Here is a 21525-nt window from a genome sequence, read left to right as displayed (position 1 = left end):
CAGGAAGACAGAGATGGATTTCCCAGCTGTGTTTACATTTGAAATATAACCGGGCTAAGGCACAATGGAAGCCCAGGTCACAGGGTTCCCGTTAGACATCGCTTGTCCACGGAAGGTTGGTGAAACACGTTCTATGGCACGTGCTTGCAGCTTTCGGAGAAGGGTCAAAGAGGAGTTTGTTTTGTAAAACGTTCTGAAGGCGAAGAGCAGAGCTGTGATAATAAAGAAACGGCCTCCCTCTAGTTCAAACAAGTAGGTCATCCCCTCACCCGGGCTGTCCAACTAGGTTATGCCTCATGCAGGGTGGCAGGGACAGTGTTTTTTCATTTCTATGTATGGGAAGAGAAATAGATAAACCTGTGGGAGGTAACAGTGAGGATGAGTCAGAGGCAGCAGGGAAGGAGTGAAAGTAATTTTCTGGGGAGCTAATTAATGCTGTTGGAAAATGCAGATTTCGAGCATGCCTCAGTTCTTTGGAACTGAATAACTATTCATATAGGGATGGTTTCATTAACCTCACTAATTCTGGTGTAACTAATTCCTGTGGGGGTTTATGGTGAAGCTTACCCAGATACCATATTGTCCTTTCTCCTCTCACAAGGAAGGAGCTAGTGTCTGACCATCGTATTTGACAGGAGAAAGACGTGCCAGTCTCGTGCAAAGGGATTGGCGGGGGAGGGGGGGCCAGATGAGCTCTTGGCTCGAATAGCAGTACAAAGCTTTCCACTAACTCTGAGCTTAATGCTGAGGTTTTGCTAGAAGGAAAGGCCAGCGGAACTGTTCCTTAGCTGGGCACAGCGGGGCTTCCGATTTCAGCTAACTAATGAGTGCAGCAGCGATCCAAGGAGATCTTTTCCGCCTCACTAGGCACATGTTTTACAACATGAATTTCCAAAGCACCATTTACCTGCAGCATGTCATTGAAGGAGAATGGGGGACAGGAAGCTCATATTTCTCCTGAGAGAGGAAGATTTGTTTCCTCAAAGTCATACTCCATGCCTGGACAGCAGCCTGGGGCATTCAGTCAGGTTAATCATGTCCACGAAAGTGACAGTGAAGCAGGTAGAGATTTTCTGCAGGGAGAAAAGCCTCTGCCACGGTCCCTGCACCAGTTCCACGCTGTGCCAATACTGCAAGGTTAGCCTCCCCCTGCTACACATTATCCAGCCGCCCCCACCCGGCAGGGACAGGTATAGAGAGATGGATAGATAGTCGCACACACTGGTAGTGATACATTAGGTTTTTGTTCCTGAAACATCTCCCTGCTTTTAAAAAAATCTGGCTCTCCGCGGAATCAGAATAGCGTTGAACCATAATAAAGCCAAGCGTGTTAAATAGTTGTTTGTATAAAAAGCATGAGGGGGCATTTTTCCTTGTAAAAATTAAACAGAAGAGGAGAGGGGTGGGGGGAGGGTGCTCTTGAAGCGCTCCAGTCGGTATTATTTATTAGTTGTATCACAGTAGCACCAAGAGGCCCATGCCAAGATCAGGGGTTCCAACAGATAAGATGCTGAAGAGAAATTAAGTAACTTGACCGAGATCACACCAGAAAATTGTGGCAGAGCTGAGAACCAAGCCCAGAACTTGAGGACCAAGTCTAGAGCTTTAACCACATGGCTCTTCTTCCTACCAAACAGCTACACTCCGTACATGAGGAGATACATTGCAAAGGAAACTGCTAACACCACATCCTGGCATGGTGATCAAAGCATGAACTCTTTAAATGGAGGCTCACATTCAGATAACAAGATGACCCTGTGCTCTGCAGTCCCCATGCATAAACTCCCCAGGTCTTATGGAATTCACATAAGCACAAAAGGATTAAGTAACTCATTGAAGGTACCATCCCATTCCCCATCTTATCCACTCTGCTGCTCTCCCTTTCCTCCTCTCCGGCTTACACTACCATCCCACAAAACCAGACTTCATTGTTAGTGTTCAGTGCAGCACAGGATGGTTGGAAAGTTCTCAGCTCCTAGATGGTCATTTTCAGCACAGCCACACCTCCACCAGCATGACTGGTCTTGGTATTTCCAAAGGGTCTGCAACAAGAAGAGGCCGTAGGATATTACAGACTCTCTATTCAAGAAACTATGGGCCAGATCCTCAACCTGTGTAAAGTGAGAAACCTCAGCTCAGGTCAATGGAGCCGTGACTAGTCACAGCAACCGAGGACCAGGGCCTTCAGCGAGAACGGCACTCTCTGCTTGCCGTGATTTGTTCTGGGCAGCTATTGGAATAAGTGGCTCCTGTCTGATGTTATTTCCCAAATTGGTTACAAAGTCCCGCACCTGAAACATACTTTTCAGCTGTGTGTTATCACAATCAACGTGGTGTCAAGGTGATGGTACGTCTGTCCTAAAACAGATCGCATCATTGTAATGTAGTGAGTCAGGATGGTGCTTCTATCTCACCCCGTTTTAAATGACCACTGGTGGCAAGGCCACGTTCCCATGCAGCTCATGTTTATGAGAGTTCATATTTGGCCCTTATAAGTAGCATCCAAAAGCTGCTGCACTGCACCAGGCTGTTCCAGTGAGTGGGACCCCAGAAAGGCCCACAGAGCGATGGCACACGGAGCGTGAAGCTTCCTCCAACGGCTGCAAGGATCCACCTGGAACAAGGCTGAGGCCCATTGGCGGGATGGTGTGCTGGGGAACACTATGTGCCACTGCCTGTGCTGTACCTGTTCTGCACAGAGAAGACTCCAGGGTTCTTGTATTACGTGTCTTTCATGACCACAAAAAATAATGACCCATGTGCATCGTGGGACTATTTTAAAATCCAGTGTGGATCCAATCAGCTCCAGATGGTTAATTAGTTTATTTGGATCTAGTGTTGGGCCATCTACAGGCTGTAATAAATTTTTTAATCTGTGGGTTGCAGGGTCATTAACCCACGGGGTTTCCGGAGTGATTCAGATTAACAAACCCAGGCTGTAAATGCAATTGAGTGCATGCAAGGGCAGTTAATTGAGCAGCAAAGGCTGATTAAATAATCAATGCGACATCGATTTACCTCCACTTGTTGGCATCCAGGTCAAATGCTTCCACAGTGGTAACGTGCGTGACACCATCGAACCCCCCGATGGCCAGTAGGTATCCATTGGCTGCAGCAGCTTTCACCTAAACACAAATCCACAGGTTTCAGAACTGAGGATGAAAGGAACAAGCCAGGAGGGGCTTAAAACTAATCTGGTCTCATGGGCTGAAGAGCTCTAGAATATTTTCACACTGTGAGCAACAATAAATGGAAAGGGAGGGGACGAGACCCTGAAAACTGGGTTGTTTCCATCCTTAGAGACTCTTACAGCTGTTGATCTTCCGCATTACGATTGTCAGTGCTGTGCCCGGGATCAGCATAGCAACGCGCTCTGGCTCTGTTGGTATATTCGAGCCTCTCTGCCCGGAAAGAAAAGAAATCATCCAAAAGCAGGCTTGGCAATTTGAAAAGGAAAACAAAACAGGCTTGGCATTTGCTAGGAGTAAATGGAGTTTAATATCCCAAACCACTCAGCTCATGGAAAAAGGCGCGGAAGTGACAAGGGCAGGGATTGGGATGGAAGAAAAGGGGCAGAATCTACTCGAGATCTGCCCACAGTGCCCGTGTAATCTGACATCTCTATTAAGATGATCATTAACATCAGAACTACTGGCATTCAACTCCATTGAGCAGAATAGGGCAGTTCATCCATCTCTTAGCACGGTTATATCTAGTTGCAGCCTCAGCAAAGCAGCCCTGCTTCTTCACAGACAGGTGGGCAGACCCTCTTGGTTCTGAAAAGGGGAGCTTAAATTCTGCAGAAGCTGATGAGAAGCCACCAGACAGTACCACTGAATGCCTGCCCAGCCCATCTTCTGATGACCCTGGATGCAGAGATGCCTCTTCCCTTCCCACCCCTCACTTTTCAGGGTTTTTTTTAAATAATCAAATTCCAGCCATTGTGTAGCTCTGTAATTGCAAAGAGGTTATGCTTCTTTGAAGGTGGCACTTTCAAACACAATTAACATGCAACTAGTAGAGAACGCTAAGAACGCGCTCATGAGGGTGATGCCGTGCCTATTTTCAGAATGACAAAGCCTCTCATCTTCGCTACAGTACATTAATCAGAGTTCGTTTTACTTCATCATTGCATATGTTGCCATCAGCAGGGGAAGGGTAGAAGAGGAAATACACAGGAACAAATATCCTTTCCTCAGCAGGGAGAAAACCTCAAAGTAACCTCATTTGGATGAGGTAACTAATACAAAAGAAATTTATAAATAATTAAACTCACAATATTTCTTGCTGCTTCTTCCTGGGCACTGTAATCCATACCCAACTCTTCAGTTGCATTTCCCATTGGGAACACATTCTACCTGCCCTCTGTGTCCCAAACTGGCTGACCATTGATCTCTGAATGAAATTTGAGAACTTGGGGGTTTATCTGCACCCTGAATTATTTGGGTCCAGGTTACCTGAGCTACCATGTCTCCAAATTCAATGAGAGATGAGAAGGTGCTCTTGGTGAGGAGCAACCAACTCTGGAATTCATTCCTCCAGCTCCCTTGGTATACAGACCAGATCTGGAGACCTTCAGATCATGCTGCACACCCTGTCTGTTTCCCCAGCCTTTTCCTGAGGAGGAGAGTATGTCTGGCAGGGTGGATGGAGGAGGAGGGGCGTCGGAGTTGGGTGACATTGATCCAGTTTTGTGTCTGTCTTCTTGTGTTTGTGTTACAATCGAATGGGCTGGTAACAGAGGTTCTGGTTCTGACTTTCTGTGTGGTCTTGAGCAAGTCAGTTCCCTGCTCTGTGCCTTGGTTTCTCCATCTGTTGCACTTAGGTTCCTATACTGTCCCATCACTGTGATGTGGGAGGAATAATGAACTAGACCCCATGGTAAAGCACTACAGGACCCTTGGATGGAAGCTTGAGGCGTGTAAAAGACTGTTCACATGAAATACCTTATTCCTCTTTGATTTCATGGGCATCATCGGTGACCATTCATTGGTGACTGGATCGAACCGCTCAGCGCTACAGAGCTCCGTGAGGTCATCCCGGCCACCGAGAGCATAGATTTTCCCTTGGAATGTAGCACAGCCAAAATTCTCTCTGCAGGTGCCCAAGGGAGGGCAAGAGGACCATGAATCCTCCTCAGGATTGTAACGTTCCACTGGGAGAGAAACCAGAAGAAAGATGCCCAGGAAAGAGCCACAAGATCCTGGGTTCTAATCCCACCTCTGACCCTTGTGACCCTTTGGTAAATCTTGGATTTACTTCTGTGAGTTTGGGCCAATCTCTCAATCGCTCTGTGCCTCAGTTTCCCCAGTATCCAACAGGGAAAATAAAACTCACCTACCTCACAGGGGTGCTGTGAGGGCTGAGTCAATAATGGCTGCAAAATGCTTTGAAGATTAAAAGCACCCAATTGCTGAGCTTTGTTACTGATACACGAGAAGTTAATAAAAAAATGTCACACCTCCACGGATCAGACAGCTAGGAGGCTGCCCGCCTTGGCCTTAGTTAATTGGATTGAACAGTGGAAAGGATTCATAATTGGGGAGCAGCAAAGGGTGGCCGGGTCTGAGCATGGGCAACATGGAACCATTCTCCGGCTCCATGCTGGAGATGTCACTGGAGGGAAGGTGGGGGTGGCGCAGGGGGCTCTGCTTGCTTGGGACAGCTTCCTCATTCTCTCCAGATGGCGGAGGGCTCCCTCTGCTTTGGGAGGGAAGGGAGGCAGAGCAGTGGAGAGAATCTAACCTGCCATAGAGCCCAAGGCCGAATATATTGGTGTGGGAATCGTACACGCATCTTAGACAGGGGCTCATCTTTGTGCCAACTTCACTCTTCCGTTACCTGAATACAGCGGAGACTGGCCATCCGAGCCACCGATAGCATAGAGGTAGCCGTCTAGCACTGCCACCCCTAAGCCTGTACGGTGGCAGGTCATGGGTGCCATCCTGCACCACCTGTTCCCACGAGGATCATACCTAAAGCCAGGGGGAGGCAGTCAGGAGTGCGGGAGAACGCCACGGACTGTCCCAGGTACGGCACACGAGCGCTGCTTTCCGGGCTAAGTTACGAGCAGGCTGTCTGGGATTCAGCCTGTCTCTATACAAGGCTCCCTGAGAACACGACACACCCGTTTCCATGCACAACCCTTATCAGACAAGTCCCATTCGCCCTCCTCGGTCCTTTGGCTGGTAGATCTGGGCCCTTTCACAAATCAAAACGTGCGAACTGAGCGCTGGCGAAAGGAGTCAGATTGAAGAGGCCTGGAGACTGAAGCCCTCCGTCTACAGAACAGGCTCCGACCAGACACGGGCAGCGCGAGCTTCGCCTGCACTCCCCCCTCCAATGCTCCGCACCCTGACAGGAGAGCAGGCCGCTGGCCATCTTGTGAATTACAAACCAGAAACCTCCAGGTCCCGGCTCCCCTGCCTGGCAGAGCCGGGGTGCCTCATGCCTGTGGAGGGTATCGAGGCAACATTGGCACCTCTCTCCATATTAAACAAAAGCTCTCGAGCCAAGATGGCAACCTCGGTGGCTGTAACTAACCCCAGTGGTTCACTATGAACGCAGATATTGGCAGTCCTACAGAGCACAGTCCATGAAAGTGATGTGCATCCGCACACGGGTTACGATACCTTTCCACGGTGCTGAGGCATACGATCCCATCACGGCCTCCTACACAGTACAGATAGCCTCCCAGCTCCGCTATGCCCATGTCTCGTTTGCCTTCGCTCAGGGGGGCCACGTCACGTCTCCATTCCTGCGTCTTGGGGTCGTACCTTGTGCAGGGCGAAGAAAGTTTTGGTTGTTTTTTTTTAAAAAGGTGACAAGGTGGCAAACGTCTCACATGCCATGCAAGGAAAGATGGGGTTAGAAACGACACATTCAAGACTAATTAGTGCAGGGGTTGGCAACCTTTCAGAAGTGGTGTGCCGAGTCTTCATTTATTCACTCTAATTTAAGGTTTCGTGTGCCAGTAATAGATTTTAACGTTTTTAGAAGGTCTCTTTCTATAAGTCTATAATATATAACTAAACTATTGTTGTATGTAAAGTAAATAAGGTTTTTAAAATGTTTAAGAAGCTTAATTTAAAATTAAATTAAAATGCAGAGGCCCCCAGACCGGTGGCCAGGACCCGAGCAGTGTGAGTGCCACTGAAAGTCAGATTGCGTGCCGCCTTTGGCACGCGTGCCATAGGTTGCCTACCCCTGAATTAGTGCCTGAGTTTGGACTCTGTTTTCAGACAGGAGCGAGTCTCTTGCACTGAGTATTCTGAGCATTGTGTAGGTGCCTGCATGGTAATGGGAATTCAAGAGGAAGGAGGGCCTTGGGATTAAGGCCCTAGACTGGGAGTTGGGAGATGTGAGTTCAATTCCCAGCCCTGCCACAGACTCCCTGTGTGACCTTGGGCAAATCCCTTCATCTCTCTGTGCCTCAGTTTTAGATCTGAAAAACAGGGTTGGTGAGAATGACGAATTCAGTACAGCTTGCGAAGGGCTTGGGTACTGTGCTGATTGGGAGATGGTCACATGTGTACATGAAGCAGCCAGTCATTAGGTGTCCATCTCTTTGCTATGCATACAGCAACATTTTCCACAGGGAATGTAATGTTTGTTTTAACATGTGCTGGGTATATTGCTGTCCCTAACAGTGCATCTATAATGCAGGCAGTGTGCCCTAGTGATCAGCCCTGGGCATATTACTTAACCTTTCTGTGCCTCAGTTTCCCCATCTGTAAAATGGGGGATAGGATACTGACTTCCTTTATAAAGTGCTTTTAGATCTGCTGATGAAAAGCCCTTTACAAGAGCTAGGTGGTATTATTTTATCAACAAAGCTCAGTTTTATTAATTTAAAAATTCTTAATTTAAGAAATGATCCTGTATTTAAAAGAAGATACTTACATGGAATATAGATTTAATAGCATATGGTATGGATCTAATTTAAGGCAATGAGGAGGAAATTAGGGTGCAAAGTGGGATGCTTGGTATGTTGTGCAAATTAACATAAGAAGTAGAAAACTCTCACTGTATATCACTAGGTGGGCTGGTGTTTTGGCAAACTGATATCTCAAAAAGGAGACAGCCCATCAGGAATAAACTCACCTTAAGGGTTTTGCAGCCTTGGAAAGACAACTTAACACATTTCTCACATGCTAGCACTCTCTCAATTCAACTTATATTTAGCAATGTGTTTCAGAAGCTGAATGTAGCACTTATGGAATGAGCAGAGGGCTTAAAGTAGTCTTTAACAAGCAGTAACTGGTTGTCAACGCTGTCATTAAACTCAAGTAGTAACTACAACCACCACAGATATGAGGGAGATTCTCCATTCCCAAGAACCCTGTATGCAAAGTGCAGTTAAATGCGAGGCATGCGGTTATAAAAGCATGTTGTCAGCTCAGCCCTAGCCACTCATTAAACAGAAGAAATATCTCCTTTGTATATTACCAATGTCAAACTCACTTGTCTTTCATATGTCAGCACTTTTTATTAATGATACATTTAAAAAAAGTCTTCAATTTCCATTAAAAATAATTCTAAAGATTGCAAGAGAAAGACAAATTTTGTACAAATTCAGTTAATTAAGCCATCTCCTTCCACTGTCTCCCAACCCAGCTGGAGAACTGTGTGTTCAGAACTGTTTAGTGAGGTGGTGTCACAGTTCTAAGTAAGGAGTTTACACCTTTGCTGACTACAAGTGAAATCATTTTTCACTGTCTAGTGTATTTATCACCACTGTTCTAAAATGTAGCAAACAGCTTCAGACATGTCACTTTCTAAGTCCATTCCACCTACTGGTTCTTATCCACTAGCAACATGCTGCAAAGTTTGGGCGGCAAGCACTGCAGGGGGAAATATATTGATTTTTAATGATCTATATGCCCTGTGGGACTTTGGGAAGCAGGGGCAGCTCTATGCTTTTTGCCGCCCCAAGCACGGCAGTCAGGCGGCCTTCGGCGGCATGCCTGCGGGCGGTCCACGGTCACGCAGATTCGGCAGCGTTTCTGTGGGTGATATGCTGGTGCCACGGCTTCAGCGTACCCGCCGCCCGAATTGCTGCCGAAACCGCGGGACTGGCGGACCTCCCACAGGCACGCCGCCGAAGGCCGCCTGACTGCTGTCCTCACAGCGACTGGCAGGCCGCCCCCCGCGGCTTGCCGCCCCAGGCACGCGCTTGCTGCACTGGTGCCTGGAGCTGCCCCTGTTGGTAAGTCGCTTAGTTTCTCTGTGACTCAGCTCCCCATGGGTAAATGGCAATAGCCCCTTCTTTCCCCTCCCCTTTGTCTGTCTTGTCTAGTTCGATTGTCAATTCTTTGAGCATGGACTGTCTATTACTATGTGCATACTTAGTGCATGTGGGCCCCCAATCTCAGTGAGTGCTCTAAGCACCATTGTAATACAAATAGATAAAAAGGGGCCGTGTAGACATACCCAAGGTGCAAAGGATTGCTCCAACACTGCAGCATATTAATGAGCCAACCCATCTGTTGTTAGTGGATGCTTACTCAGTCCCAGAAATAAAGTGAAACAGAGTAAAGGCTTTAGAGTTCCAGGGCAATTACATATAGCAGCTAACACCTTCCTGCCTGAGCCAAAACAACTTTCAAATATTACATCGAAACTCCACTTTGCAGGAGGAGCATTCTAAGAGATTCCGGTTCCATCTCCCCTAATCCTGAGAACCACCACAAGTGCCTCAGGCCTTTAGTTAACTTGTGGGAATTGAGATTGTTCAGGCTCCAGACTGGCCTGACTTTTGTCCATTTCACAGATTAAAGTTCCCTCTCATTTCCATTAATCTTAATGGGATCAAAGTCTTTCCATTAACGCTAAAGGCTTTTCACTTTTGCAAGCTGAAAAGCAAGATGATATTGTTATAAAAAGCATGTGAGTTGTATGCTCCATTAGTCTGAACCCTGGATTTGCATGAGAGATTTCAAAACTATCTAATCCTCAGAAGCCAACACTATTTGTATCATACTAGAACAGTTATTTTACCCTTCAGCACTCATTTCTGCTCTTCCTCAGATTTCTAACTGACTAGCTCCGCCAGACTATTTAGATAAACAGAATCGCCACATTCTAAGAGCTCAACATGTGAGCAATAGGAGCTGTAGATTCCTAGCATCATCTTTCAGCTTTGAGAAAGAGACATTTGAGAGCTAAGAAATGAACTGTACTTTAACTTCTGGTTTTCTCTCAGTCAATTGGGATGAAGCCGCTTTACAGAGAGTGGAAAATATAGAAGCCAGCCAGGAAGAACCAAATTAATGTTTAAATTTCTACCTGACATGCCATGCATCAAAGTGAATTGCTACTAAGATTTTTGGGACTGCTAAATAGAGTTAAAATAAATAGCTGAGAGTGAAAGGAAGAGTTAAGACACTCAGATGTGTGTTTATTTTATATTTTAGTAAAAAAAAGACCGTGACTTCAAACCAACAGATGACTTGGAATGTCATTTAGTGCCTGTTTTGTCTGAGAGCAACACAGTTTTCGTTTCTAATTTGCAGCAGGATTTGAATTCATGACCTGTAGGGACAGACCCAAATCAAACCCTCAGATCTGAAAGTTCCACCACATTTGGGTCTGTCTGGATCAGAACTTTGTGGATGGACCTCATTTGTGAAAGGGGCTGAACCAAGAGTCAAGCATCTCTCAAACTTTGGGAAAGCTCGGGACCAAATCTGGATCTGAACTCTGTGGCTCAAGGTTGTCTCCTTCCTGATGTACAAACATCTTGGGTCACATTTTCAAAAAGGGGCAGCCTTCCATTTTCTGGCATAATGGACACCTGCCTTTTTCCACATGCAGGTGCACAGTGGATGGCAGCCCGAGTGCTTCCTCTGCCTACCTGACCACAGGGTCAGGTGCCAGCAGGGAATGCAAGATGTACATAGCCTGGTTTGCACCAGAAATTCATTTGCAGAATTATAGGGGCAAAATCTGCAGGGGGCCATTTGTATCTGCAAAACAAACACAAGGCTTCAGCCCTTTGATACATTCTTTTGTGCCTAACATGGCAGATTTTCTGTTGCACAGACAAGTTTAAAATGTCTTAACCCTGCAGAACCCGAAGTTTCCCAGTCCTTCTGTTCTACTCATCTGTTTCATAGCACAGGACTTCTGCGGGATGCAGGGTTACCTCTCCACGCTACTGAGGCAGGTTGTGCCATCATAGCCACCGACTGCATAGATGAAGTCATGAAGAGGAGCCACACCAACACCACAGCGATGTCTAGAGACAGGTCCCAGCACTTTCCATTCATGCTCCAGGGGGTTATAACATTCCACACCACCAATATGGTCATTGGGGAGCCAGCCTCCAACTGGAAAGAGAGACATGGCACAACAGGAGCAGAAGAAATAGGACTGATGAGGATTAAAAAAGTCTGAGAATTAAACAACGATCTACGTAGTGGAGGTGCAGGGCCTGCATCAAACCGTCAAGCCCTGCATTGTAATGGATTTCCCACCCTATGTTTCACTTCCCTTTCCTCCCCCTCCCCACCTCAAAGCTCGTGCCAGCATGCCGACCAGTCACAGTATGGGCTATGAACATCGCATCCAAACCACTGCAGTGCCGATCTGCCAATCCACGCTCTCCAGTCCAAGTGAGTTGACCCTGAAACGTACAGCATGCAATGCACTTCACACTCAACCTGTTACTGACAGCTATCAACAGGGCATATACAGAACACACACACACACACACACACACACCCCAGTTCTCCATCGGGGGCTCCCCCAGACATTTTTCACCCGATGCACCACAGGGCTCCCTGCCTTCCCCACCTGGCCAGCTCCCCTGAGCAAGCACTCTTTGCCTCTCCCCATACTTGTAGGCTGAGGCTGTCTCTGAGTGACTCCTGCAGGCAGAGCAGAGGGGACACTGGCTGCTGGAAGTGGGGGGAGGCCGGGCAGGCCCCCAGGAGGAGCCTTGGTGCAGGAGCTGGCCCCACGGCAGAGGCGAGGAGCAGCAGTGCTGGCCACCCCACTGCCCTCTCAGATTTGGCCCAACGGCTCTCCATCATGATGGTAGGCAGCAGGGCCAAAATGGAGTGAGTGTGGTTGTGATCTGGTGCACGGGAGTTGCAGCATGGCTCTGGTTTGGCCCCATCACAATGGAGGGGTCAGGGCCAAACCTGAGGGGCTCTGCGACCCCCATGCACCAGGTCGCAATGCCACTCGCTGAATTTTGGTCCTGCCACCCCATCACAATGGGCCAATGGTACGCAGCATGGGTACAGCTGCAGGTGCCACTGTTCTCCATTTCTGAATGCACAGCTTGACCTCTTGGTCACCTCGCTTTCTTATGCATTTACAACATGCCCACCGCCATGGTATCTAGGTTCCGCATGCACCGCTTTAAAACTTATTGTCATCAAAGGGGCCTCATTGGCTCCCAAAGATGTTGCTGTTGTTCATAGCGGTCATGGGGATAGGTATATCATCACCCAGGAAAATAAACCATCACATAAAAACTCCACAACACTACAATTCTCTTTCCCAAATTAAACCAATTACTGATGCCTCAGCTGGGGAAAAGCATAGAGGCAATAATACTGCTTTGATCTGGGGCTTTGGGGTGGGTTTTGCTGACTGTTATTTTGGCTCCCATCTATACAGCCAGGGACAATTCAAAGACAGGTAGGAAACATTGTCAGTTTATTGACTTTTTACATCTACAGCATTTTCTGATGGGCCATCAGCAGCTGTTTATTGACAGGCCTGAAGCAGCATCTTCACTTGGGTTATTAAATTACCATTGCAGTAACTGTTTGGAATGATTACTACAATCACAAGGCAATTTAAAATAAATGATTTCACCACTGAGTACTGCAAACACCACATTGAGCATAATTGGAACCAATTGCAACCGGGAAGATTCAGTCGTGAGTTTGATTATTAATGTTTTATAAATACATAAGTTGCAGTGTGAATATTTTTTTTCATGGAAATGGTTTTGAATGCTACTCTTCATTTGCTCAATACGTAGTTTAGCAGGGGGTTGGAACTTCTGCAAGGAGGAGTAAAGGTTTTCAGAATATATTCTGATTTTTTTTTTTAAATGGGAAAAGATTTTCCTATTAGCTGCTTATTTTTAATGACAGAATTTAATGGACACTTTTCATGCTGATTGCCAGCTTGCCAAGGAACAAAGTGAAACTTCTCTAACCATTATGAATGTTTTTAAGATTGAGCTATTAAGTGCAGCCATTCCAACTCAGATGTATCTAAATAGTATTTAGAACTAGGAAATCTCCACTTTAAAGTGGACCTTCATTGAAACAATATAGCTGCTGCATACACTTTGCCTCCTCTCAGAAAACCAAGGGGAAATGTTACATTAATAAACTTTTTACACCCTTTTGTGCTATGAGCCATCTCTTCATTCTGGAACCTGGGACACAGACAACTCTTAGAGCAGAAGAATTAGCTAGATGGAGAGAAAGCATCTTCCTGAAACCCTGTTCTTTATGGTCCTTCATTTAGGATTAAAATATCTCCCCAAGAGATGTTACAGGTCCTCTGCGTGCAGAGATCTGGGCATTACCCACCTATTGGGGGATTTGTTACATCAATCAAGAAAAACCAAAACAGTTCAGGCAACATCACAAGCCCACTCCTGAAGTTCCTAAATAGGCAGACTCACCTGCACACCAACTCCACCAGCACACTAATTGCACACAAGTGTTGCCTTGCAGTTAGATAAGCAGCATGAACACATTCAGTGCTTATAGAAGTTAGACACAGGACTGACCTACCTGAGCTTTAGATCAACAGTTGAGCTCTGGATCCAAAATCACCCCAGAATTTGGGGAGCTCCAAAGCCAGATCCACTCTGAATGCACCCACAGTTGAGATGATGTTTATTTTGACATGCCAAGAACAATGCTGGGTGCCTGACAGTGCAAGTGGCTGCATCAGGTCCCTTCCCTTACGAGCTCACAATCCAAACAGAGACAATGTTGGGATTCAGGCCTGCAGGCACCAGAAACCCATTCTGTGGCCTTAGATAAATCAATACTCTGTGCCTCAGTTTCCCCAGGAAAACAAACACCCAACTCCTCCAGGAGGGCAGGGGGAGTACTAGTTAGGTCAGAGAATCATAGAAGTGTCGGACTGGAAGGGACCTTGAGAGGTCATCTTGTCCAGTCCTCTGCACTCCAGGCAGGACTATGTAATAACTAGACCATTCCTGACAGGTGTTTGTCTAACTTCTTCTTAAAAACCTCCAGTGACAGAGATTTCACAACTTCCCTAGGCAATTTGTTCCTGTCAGGGTAGTTAAGCACTGGAAGTTTTTCGTGGCTATGGAGAACTTTGGACATGAAAAGCAGTAATAATATTTAGTACCAAGTATGATTATATACAATGCAGATTATGAGCCACATTAGTCCCTGGTGCTATATTTGTAGAGTTAGGGATATACACACACTAAGATAGAAACCCCTTTCTTTATGGCACCCCATGTCCCTATACTACCTTTTCTTCTATAACGGGGGTGGCCAACCTGTGGCTCCGGAGCCGCATGCGTCTCCTTGCATAGGCACCGACTCCGAGGCTGGAGCTACAGATGCTGACTTTCTAATTGCTGTGGGGTGCTCACTGCTCAACCCCCTGCTTTGCCCCAGGTCCTGCCACCACTCCATCCCTTCCCCCAAGGCTCCTGCCCCTTCCCCCGAGCCTGCCATGCCCTCGCTCCTTCCCCTTCCCCACCAGAGCCTCCTGCGCACTGCAAAACAGCTGACTGCGGCGGGCAGGAGGCGTGGGGAAGGAAGGGGAGGTGCTGATTGGCGGGGCTGCCGGTGGGCAGCGGATGGGGGGCTGCTGACGTATTACTGTGGCTCTTTGGCAATGTTCACTGGTAAATTCTGGCTCCTTCTCAGGCTGGTTGACCACCCCCATTCTAGAACTTAGGATATTTAGGACTCAGTTCAGCACCATTGACTCTGGTGGGAGTTGGATCAGGCTCTTAGAATACAAGGTCCTTTCCCACTGACACCTCACCCTACATGCTCAGCTCTGGCTCGACTCCAGGCCTCTTCTGCCTTTGTATGTTTAATGCCTTCCCAAAACACCGTGGCCAACTCAATGCATCTCAGACAAATTCAACAGAAACGGAGACAGGACAAACTTACCAGCAAAAATGAGCTCGACTTGCCTGCTTGCTTTGTAAGCTCCAGACCGAGAGTCCTGGGTAACCGGTTTCCTTTGCAATTCAAGCTGCTCCCTGAGGCAATGCAAATTCCCCAGTCACAACATTATCCCAGAACAGCTCTGCAATGGGGACAGGGCACTACCACATCCTGGGGGAAACTTTAGTGCTGGGCAAGCACACAATACAGGAGAGCTAAAATAGCATTAGGAGACCTTCAAAACAGCTGCTGCATCATCCATTCTGATACAGCTTTAAGAACAAACAAACAACCCTAATGATCCAGAGAGGGGCTTAAAGTGTCTTGCAGGATCCAGGAGGGAGAACTTCTCTGAGGACTATAGATTTGGGTTTATTTTTTATTTCACTGGCTTCATTTGCAGATGGTGAGTTTTGGAGTCAGGTGCCCTCTCACAGACCGAGCAAACCGAAGTCCATGAAAATCCCTGACCTGGACAACGAAGCCTGCATCACAAATGTTGCTGAGGGGTGAGCTTTGTCAAGTTTGAGGTTTTCTGAACCTAAAGCTCTTTTCAGGATTGCGAAATTAATTAAGAGTTTGAGTTCCTTTTTACCCTTTCTAGAAAACTCACTATGGTATTTAGTAAGGAGGAAACTAATATGGTTTATTAATTTATGGAAATTTAACAGGGGTCTGTTAAAAACCTGTTAAGTCTGTTCAAAAACCTATAGAACTGTATAGAAAATGAGATCCTTCCTAGAGAATTCTAAAGCAGGGAGATCATTCGCTTTCAACCATCTGATAGCATTTTAATGGAGGCCTATAAAAAGGTTCCCATTCTCTGTTGTTCCACAGGACTTTAACATGTCTTCTTCGGTCTTGTAAACAAATCTCTCTTGTCCTCCCTTTCCAAAAAGGGGTTTGATATTTTTTTAAAACTTTTTTTTAACCAAAAAGGAAGCCCGGTTTTTGTAGTAAGGGAGAGAAGAATCTTCCCCAACCCCAAAACTAGGTTTGTATGAATGAAGGCCTTATATAACACTATATAGACTGCATTGGTTACCTGCTCCCTTCGTCACAACTGTTCTGTAGTTTGTCACTCAGCCCCAGTCTTCAGTTCATTTTTCACCCTGTTTTTCCACTGATTTTTTCCCCTCTAATCCTAAGCAGAAATAGGAACCCAACAAAATTCAAACCCAAGACAAACTTTCAAACAGTGTGTGTGAGTGGCTTCAAATTTACCCCAGGTGAGTTTATTCTACTATTGCTAAAACACCAGTGCCTTTCAAATGTGCAGAGCAGTAGTAAGTGGGGTCAGAAGAGAAGATTATTGGGGGGGGGGGAGGGGGAAGGGTTATGGCTGCTTTAAAGGCAAGTATTGAAGTCAAATTAATAATGTGCAAATTGTGTGCTCCTCTCCCACATTAGCCTTTCATAAAATGTACGGTACTCACCCTTTGTCTTCATACACACCCATCCCTGAGCACTGAAGGAGCTCCTAGCACAAAGAAGAGGGTTGGGTTGACCACATCTAGTCCAGATGGAGCCTAGAGACTTATATGTCAACCCACAAGCCAAAAATAGGAATAGTTTGCATGCTTCAGACCATAGAGCATGTGACGGCACTGAAATTCCATTCAATCCTTTGTTCCCCTTTGCAACAAAACCAGATGTCCTCCTACCCCAGGAAGATTGCTCACCATGACTTTGGGCATCAAGCAGCAACAGTATCCATCCCAACTACTTTCCTCATTTGCCATTAATTTAGTTCTTAACCGAGCTCTGCAATTATTTCCTCTCTCCTTTAAGCAAGTCAGGTGCAGGGGAGAACTGAACAATGCTTAATACATTGCATAAAATGAAAGACAGAATGGCTTAAATTGGCTTATTTCAGCTTGACATCAGTGCTCTGAGTTGAGGGCTTTCAGAACCTCGGAGGATGATCAGACTAGAAGTGACCGATGATGTCACCACTGAGATAACACTTGCAAACACACGCTGTTAAACATCCACTGTCAGGGTACTAGAACTTTGGGAATTCTTGTTTCCAAGACTATAGCATGCAAAAAGAGAGACACTATTTAAAGAAATAATCCTTAAGACATTTGCTGCCCAACCCAGGGTGAAACACAATCAAAATCCAAACTGGTAAAGAATGAAATTGTGCAAACGTTTGCATACACCGAGTCGCTCAGTGCAGGAGACTCAAGAATCCTTGGAACTGAATGAATATTAAAGGAAGAAAATTTGCTAAGTCGCCTATTTTCTATGTACCAAGACTGAAATATATTCTTTCCTTACTGTTTTCTCTTCCAAGAAGCACATTCACAAATCACTCTGAGCTAGGAGCATTTTTGAAGTGCTAATACAGAAGATCTCATCACTTCCCCCACCCACAAACATTGGCTTGTACTCCACTGCAACCCCCAGCATGATTTGGCTCACACCAATGTATCCACACTGACTCTGGTGGAGTTACTCCCGTATACCACTTGCACTAGCAGAGGACGCCAAGTTATGGTTTAGCAAAATGTTATCAGTCAAAACTAAGATTAGAGATGGTTCTGATCCAGGATCCAGTTTCTCTGCATAGCTCATCGTGAGAGTGGCTGGGTATCAACAGCAACTGGGTGGGAAACAGTTTTCCCGTCCCACAAAAATTTTCAATATATTTTGATGAGTCAAGAAGTCAATCGCAACATTTTTCACAAACCAAAAATTTAAAAAAAAAAATTTTTAATGTGGTTAAAAAAATCAAAAAGTTTTGTTTAGATTTTGACCAATTTTTATATTTTGTTTTACTGTAACTAGTTTAAATTTCAAAATTAAAAGTCATTTTGAACCAGAAAACTGGAATTTTTCATTTTCAAAATATTGAAACAAGATGATTAGACAATTTAAAGAGAAAAAATGTAAACATTTCCAAGTTGAGAAATTAATCAAATTTGACTATTTCCTGTGAAAATTTTCAGTTTCAACAAATTAGCATTTTTTATTTTAAAAGTTTCATAAAAAAAATTCCTGACCAAGCCTAGCATGAACCTACTTCTTCACATGCTGTAAGTATCTTTATAGACAGGACACTATATTGTGACACTCATGTTCTTCTCTTCCCCAACCCCTCCTCACAATAGCTGCTGTAGGTAGTACGTAGCTTATGAATTACTGAGCAGAATCTCCACAAGATGTCACAAAGTCCGACCCTCTTCCCATCAATGGAAAAACTCTCAGAAGCAGGATGAAGACTTTACCAATGCAGCAAAAGAGACACGTCATTTGATCTACCCCCTCTGCCCATTGAGTGCAGCTGATGTGTTGTTCAGAGTAAGTTTCCTATTAAAACTCACTTGTGATGGACTTTCACCCTGTTGGGGTTTGTATTTTGCCCTTTGGCTGTACTTAATCCCAAAGAGTTTTTCTGATGGAAACTGAGTACGTGTGGTTAGGTCACAGGGCTAGGAATGGAGGCTCCTGGGTTCTAATCCAAGCACTACCACTGCCGCCTTTTATGGATTTGGAGAAGTCATTTATCCTCTCCGAACCTCTGTTTCCTAACACCTGTAAAATGGGGTGCACGACATATCTGGAAAGCTTAAGTAAAGTTTATAGAGTATGCTTTGAAGCCCTCTGATGAAATGCATCATGCAAGTGCAGAATATTATCTCCGCATCAAAGACAGAAAAAGAACATTCCTGCTGCCCTAAGTAGGGCTGAGAGAAGATTCTAGAGGAAAGTCACGGTGGGGTTCACTACCCAGTGGTGAACGTTATTAGATACCAGCCGTTTGACTCATTGCTCTAAGAGGTAAGAGATCAGTGCAGATGATGGGCTTTGTGTCACAAGAAGAGTCAAACTGCAGTGAATATCTCCAAAACCTCTTAACAGACAAAACTGAACATAAAATTAAATGGCATAGAATTATCTCTACTCAGCGGCTACAGAACACATTACTTGGTGCTTCAACCTTCTGTTTATGAGTGTCAGATTTGAATTCCAGCAAATAGATTCCAGAAGCTAAAAGCCATAAAAATCTTGGGGAATTTCCAGACCAGCTACATCAGGCTGTTTAGAAGCAGACACTTGCAAAGCAAGTGATCACTGGACTGTATGATTAGCATCAGAACAGATCAGCCCAAGCTCTAGATAACATGATACATTGCAAAATAGGGAGAGTAATTAAAAGGTCAGTAGGAGGTTTGAGGTCACCAGTGTATTCCGATAGGGAAACTCACCCCTTATTGGCTGCTAAATGCGAGAGGGACATCACATTCTGATTCAGCTGAGCTACACTCATGGATTTCTGAAGCCCTCATCACTGCTTGGGTCCAAGCAGCAGGGAAGGAGCCATTTACTTTATGAGTTTTACCTTTTACGGGCAGGAAATAGTGTTGGTCGCTCTGCTCTGAGCCCGTGCTGACCCCAGTGTGCCTGCATATTAAGGGGTGCTGAGTTGCTGGGGGGTGCCATCTTTCAGACATGGCTTAAAGCAGACATATTCATTTCATCCAGGCTCCACCTCCACTCCTTGTGTTAGTGACGTTCCCATGCAGTTCTTGTCACCAGCAGCTCCTCCATGGGGAGCATTGCCTACCTGGTACTTTAGTATCTTCCCCCCACCTCCTCTGTATTGTGTGTTAATTCCATCTGTCCTCCCTCCCCACTGCCTCTGCTATCCCTGAGAGAGAACTTTGCTGGTAAAGTTTAAGGAAATTTACCCCGATCAGAGCCATGTTTGGGAGCCAATGCCCTCTCACTGTAAGAAACCGTCTTCTCTAAACTATTCTTTTACATTGTAATTAATTCAATTTAAACCACTAAGAGTCAAGAGGAAAAACATGTGGGCTGGCTGGCTGGCCAGGAGCATTGAAGTGAGGGACTGGCAATAGGAAATGCTTCTTGCAGCACAGGTAGGCCTGGTAGGTTCACAGTAGCCTTTCTTATCAAGTTCAGTGGCAGTTTGGTGCTGTGGACCCACATCCACTAGGCACTTGTGATCGGGGAGTGTTGCATGGGGCTCTTGCCTAGTGGTCATGGTTCACTATAGTGACCGTCCCACCTAGTGGCAGTAGTCCAAGGCGGCAGCAGTCCTGCCTAGTGGTTGCTGCCTGGGTGGGCGCAGAGGAAGCAGGTGAAAGTGGGCCCTCCCCTACTCCACCGGGTTCTGACCCAGGGCCCTGTGAGGCTGACTCGGCTGCTCATCTGTCTTCATGTGGTGTTCAGCTTCCCTGGGTCACGTCCCACTCCCGTCCGCCTCCCATCTGACCACCGCCCGACCCTGGGGAACATTGCCTTCAGGCTTCTGGTCCGTGTCTCGTCCACTAGGTGCTGTGGCTTCCTTCACTCACCGGCTCGATACTGGCTCTGCTCCAGTCCTACGTGAGAGTTCCCAGGGCACATCCTGCTCCCTGGCTTGTCAGCCCCAGACTGAGCTGCCTGGCTGGCTTTTAAATCTCTCCTCCAGTCTGAGCATGCTCGGCAAGGGCGTGGGGCCCCTTTAGCCCCTAAGTGTTACTTAACCCTGTGATCGGGGGCTGCTGCAGGGGGCTGCTGCCTAGTAAGGGGTTCATACACCCAATTGACAGCGAGCCCCCAAATTCATTAGGCCTTGTAAGCCTAACCAGATCCAAAGGCAGCTCTGCAGAGACCAGCGATGAATATGGTAACCCACAAAGCCACCTGGGCCCTAGGTGTTACCCCTATAATCGGGCCAACAGAGAGTCACGCTTGGCCAACTCAGAACTCATGCAGCTCCCTTGCGTCGAGCAGTGAGGGGAGATTTGTCCCTTTCCCCATTAAAGGAGTCAGATTGTTTAATCATCCATTTACTGCAAATGCCCCTGCCCCCTCCCTGGTGTAGCACCAGCTCATGAACCAGAAAGTACCGCTAAACTGGCCTAACGTTTACACAGGGTTATCCAAGACCAAAGGACCAGCAATAGGAATCAAATATGCAGGCACTCTTAGTGCCAGAGGGTGACCTGAATGGGCCATAATCCTTGATGGCCTGTATTCAAATCTAATGAGGGAAACCGATCTCCTGAAGTGCTTCTGCTCAGATATAAAGAAGTCTGTTAAAGATACATTAAAGACCTTGCCAAGCATGTATTTAGCTATTGGCATTACTAAATTTTGGGTTGTTTGACATGTTCCCACAGCCCATTTGCAAGAGCTGATGGTATGGGAATATTATTGCTGTTACCGAACTCACCACCAGCGACAGTCAAAACATGTTGAAAGGATCAGAGACCGAATGCCAGAAAGCATCACTAGTGGGGGGGGGGGAGGGGCAATTGTAGCAGGGAATCGAGAACCATGTGGAGGGGCAGGAGATCCTAAACTTACCCAGATCCTCAAGAAACCCTTCCATGAGCTTGTGCAAGTTCATTGCAGCTCCACTGAA

At 46.2% G+C, this 21525-nt stretch overlaps 1 protein-coding gene across 1 annotated transcript; it reads right to left on the bottom strand.

Moving 5' to 3' along the window:
- Positions 1-1975: 1975 nt before the first annotated feature.
- LOC135891423 (kelch-like protein 20) lies at positions 1976-21510 on the bottom strand. Its single transcript, XM_065418979.1, has 7 exons — positions 21468-21510; positions 11147-11330; positions 6633-6776; positions 5842-5975; positions 4947-5155; positions 3019-3125; positions 1976-2042 (listed from the first exon to the last, which is right to left on the bottom strand). Exons 1-7 carry the CDS (start codon positions 21508-21510, stop codon positions 1976-1978), a joined length of 888 nt encoding a protein of 295 aa, XP_065275051.1.
- Positions 21511-21525: the final 15 nt, after the last annotated feature.

The sequence above is a fragment of the Emys orbicularis genome, chromosome 18, assembly GCF_028017835.1.
Source record: "Emys orbicularis isolate rEmyOrb1 chromosome 18, rEmyOrb1.hap1, whole genome shotgun sequence".
Lineage (NCBI taxonomy): Eukaryota > Metazoa > Chordata > Testudines > Emydidae > Emys > Emys orbicularis.
Note: the sequence above shows the minus strand (reverse complement) of the source record. Positions and strands in the feature narration are given on the sequence as shown.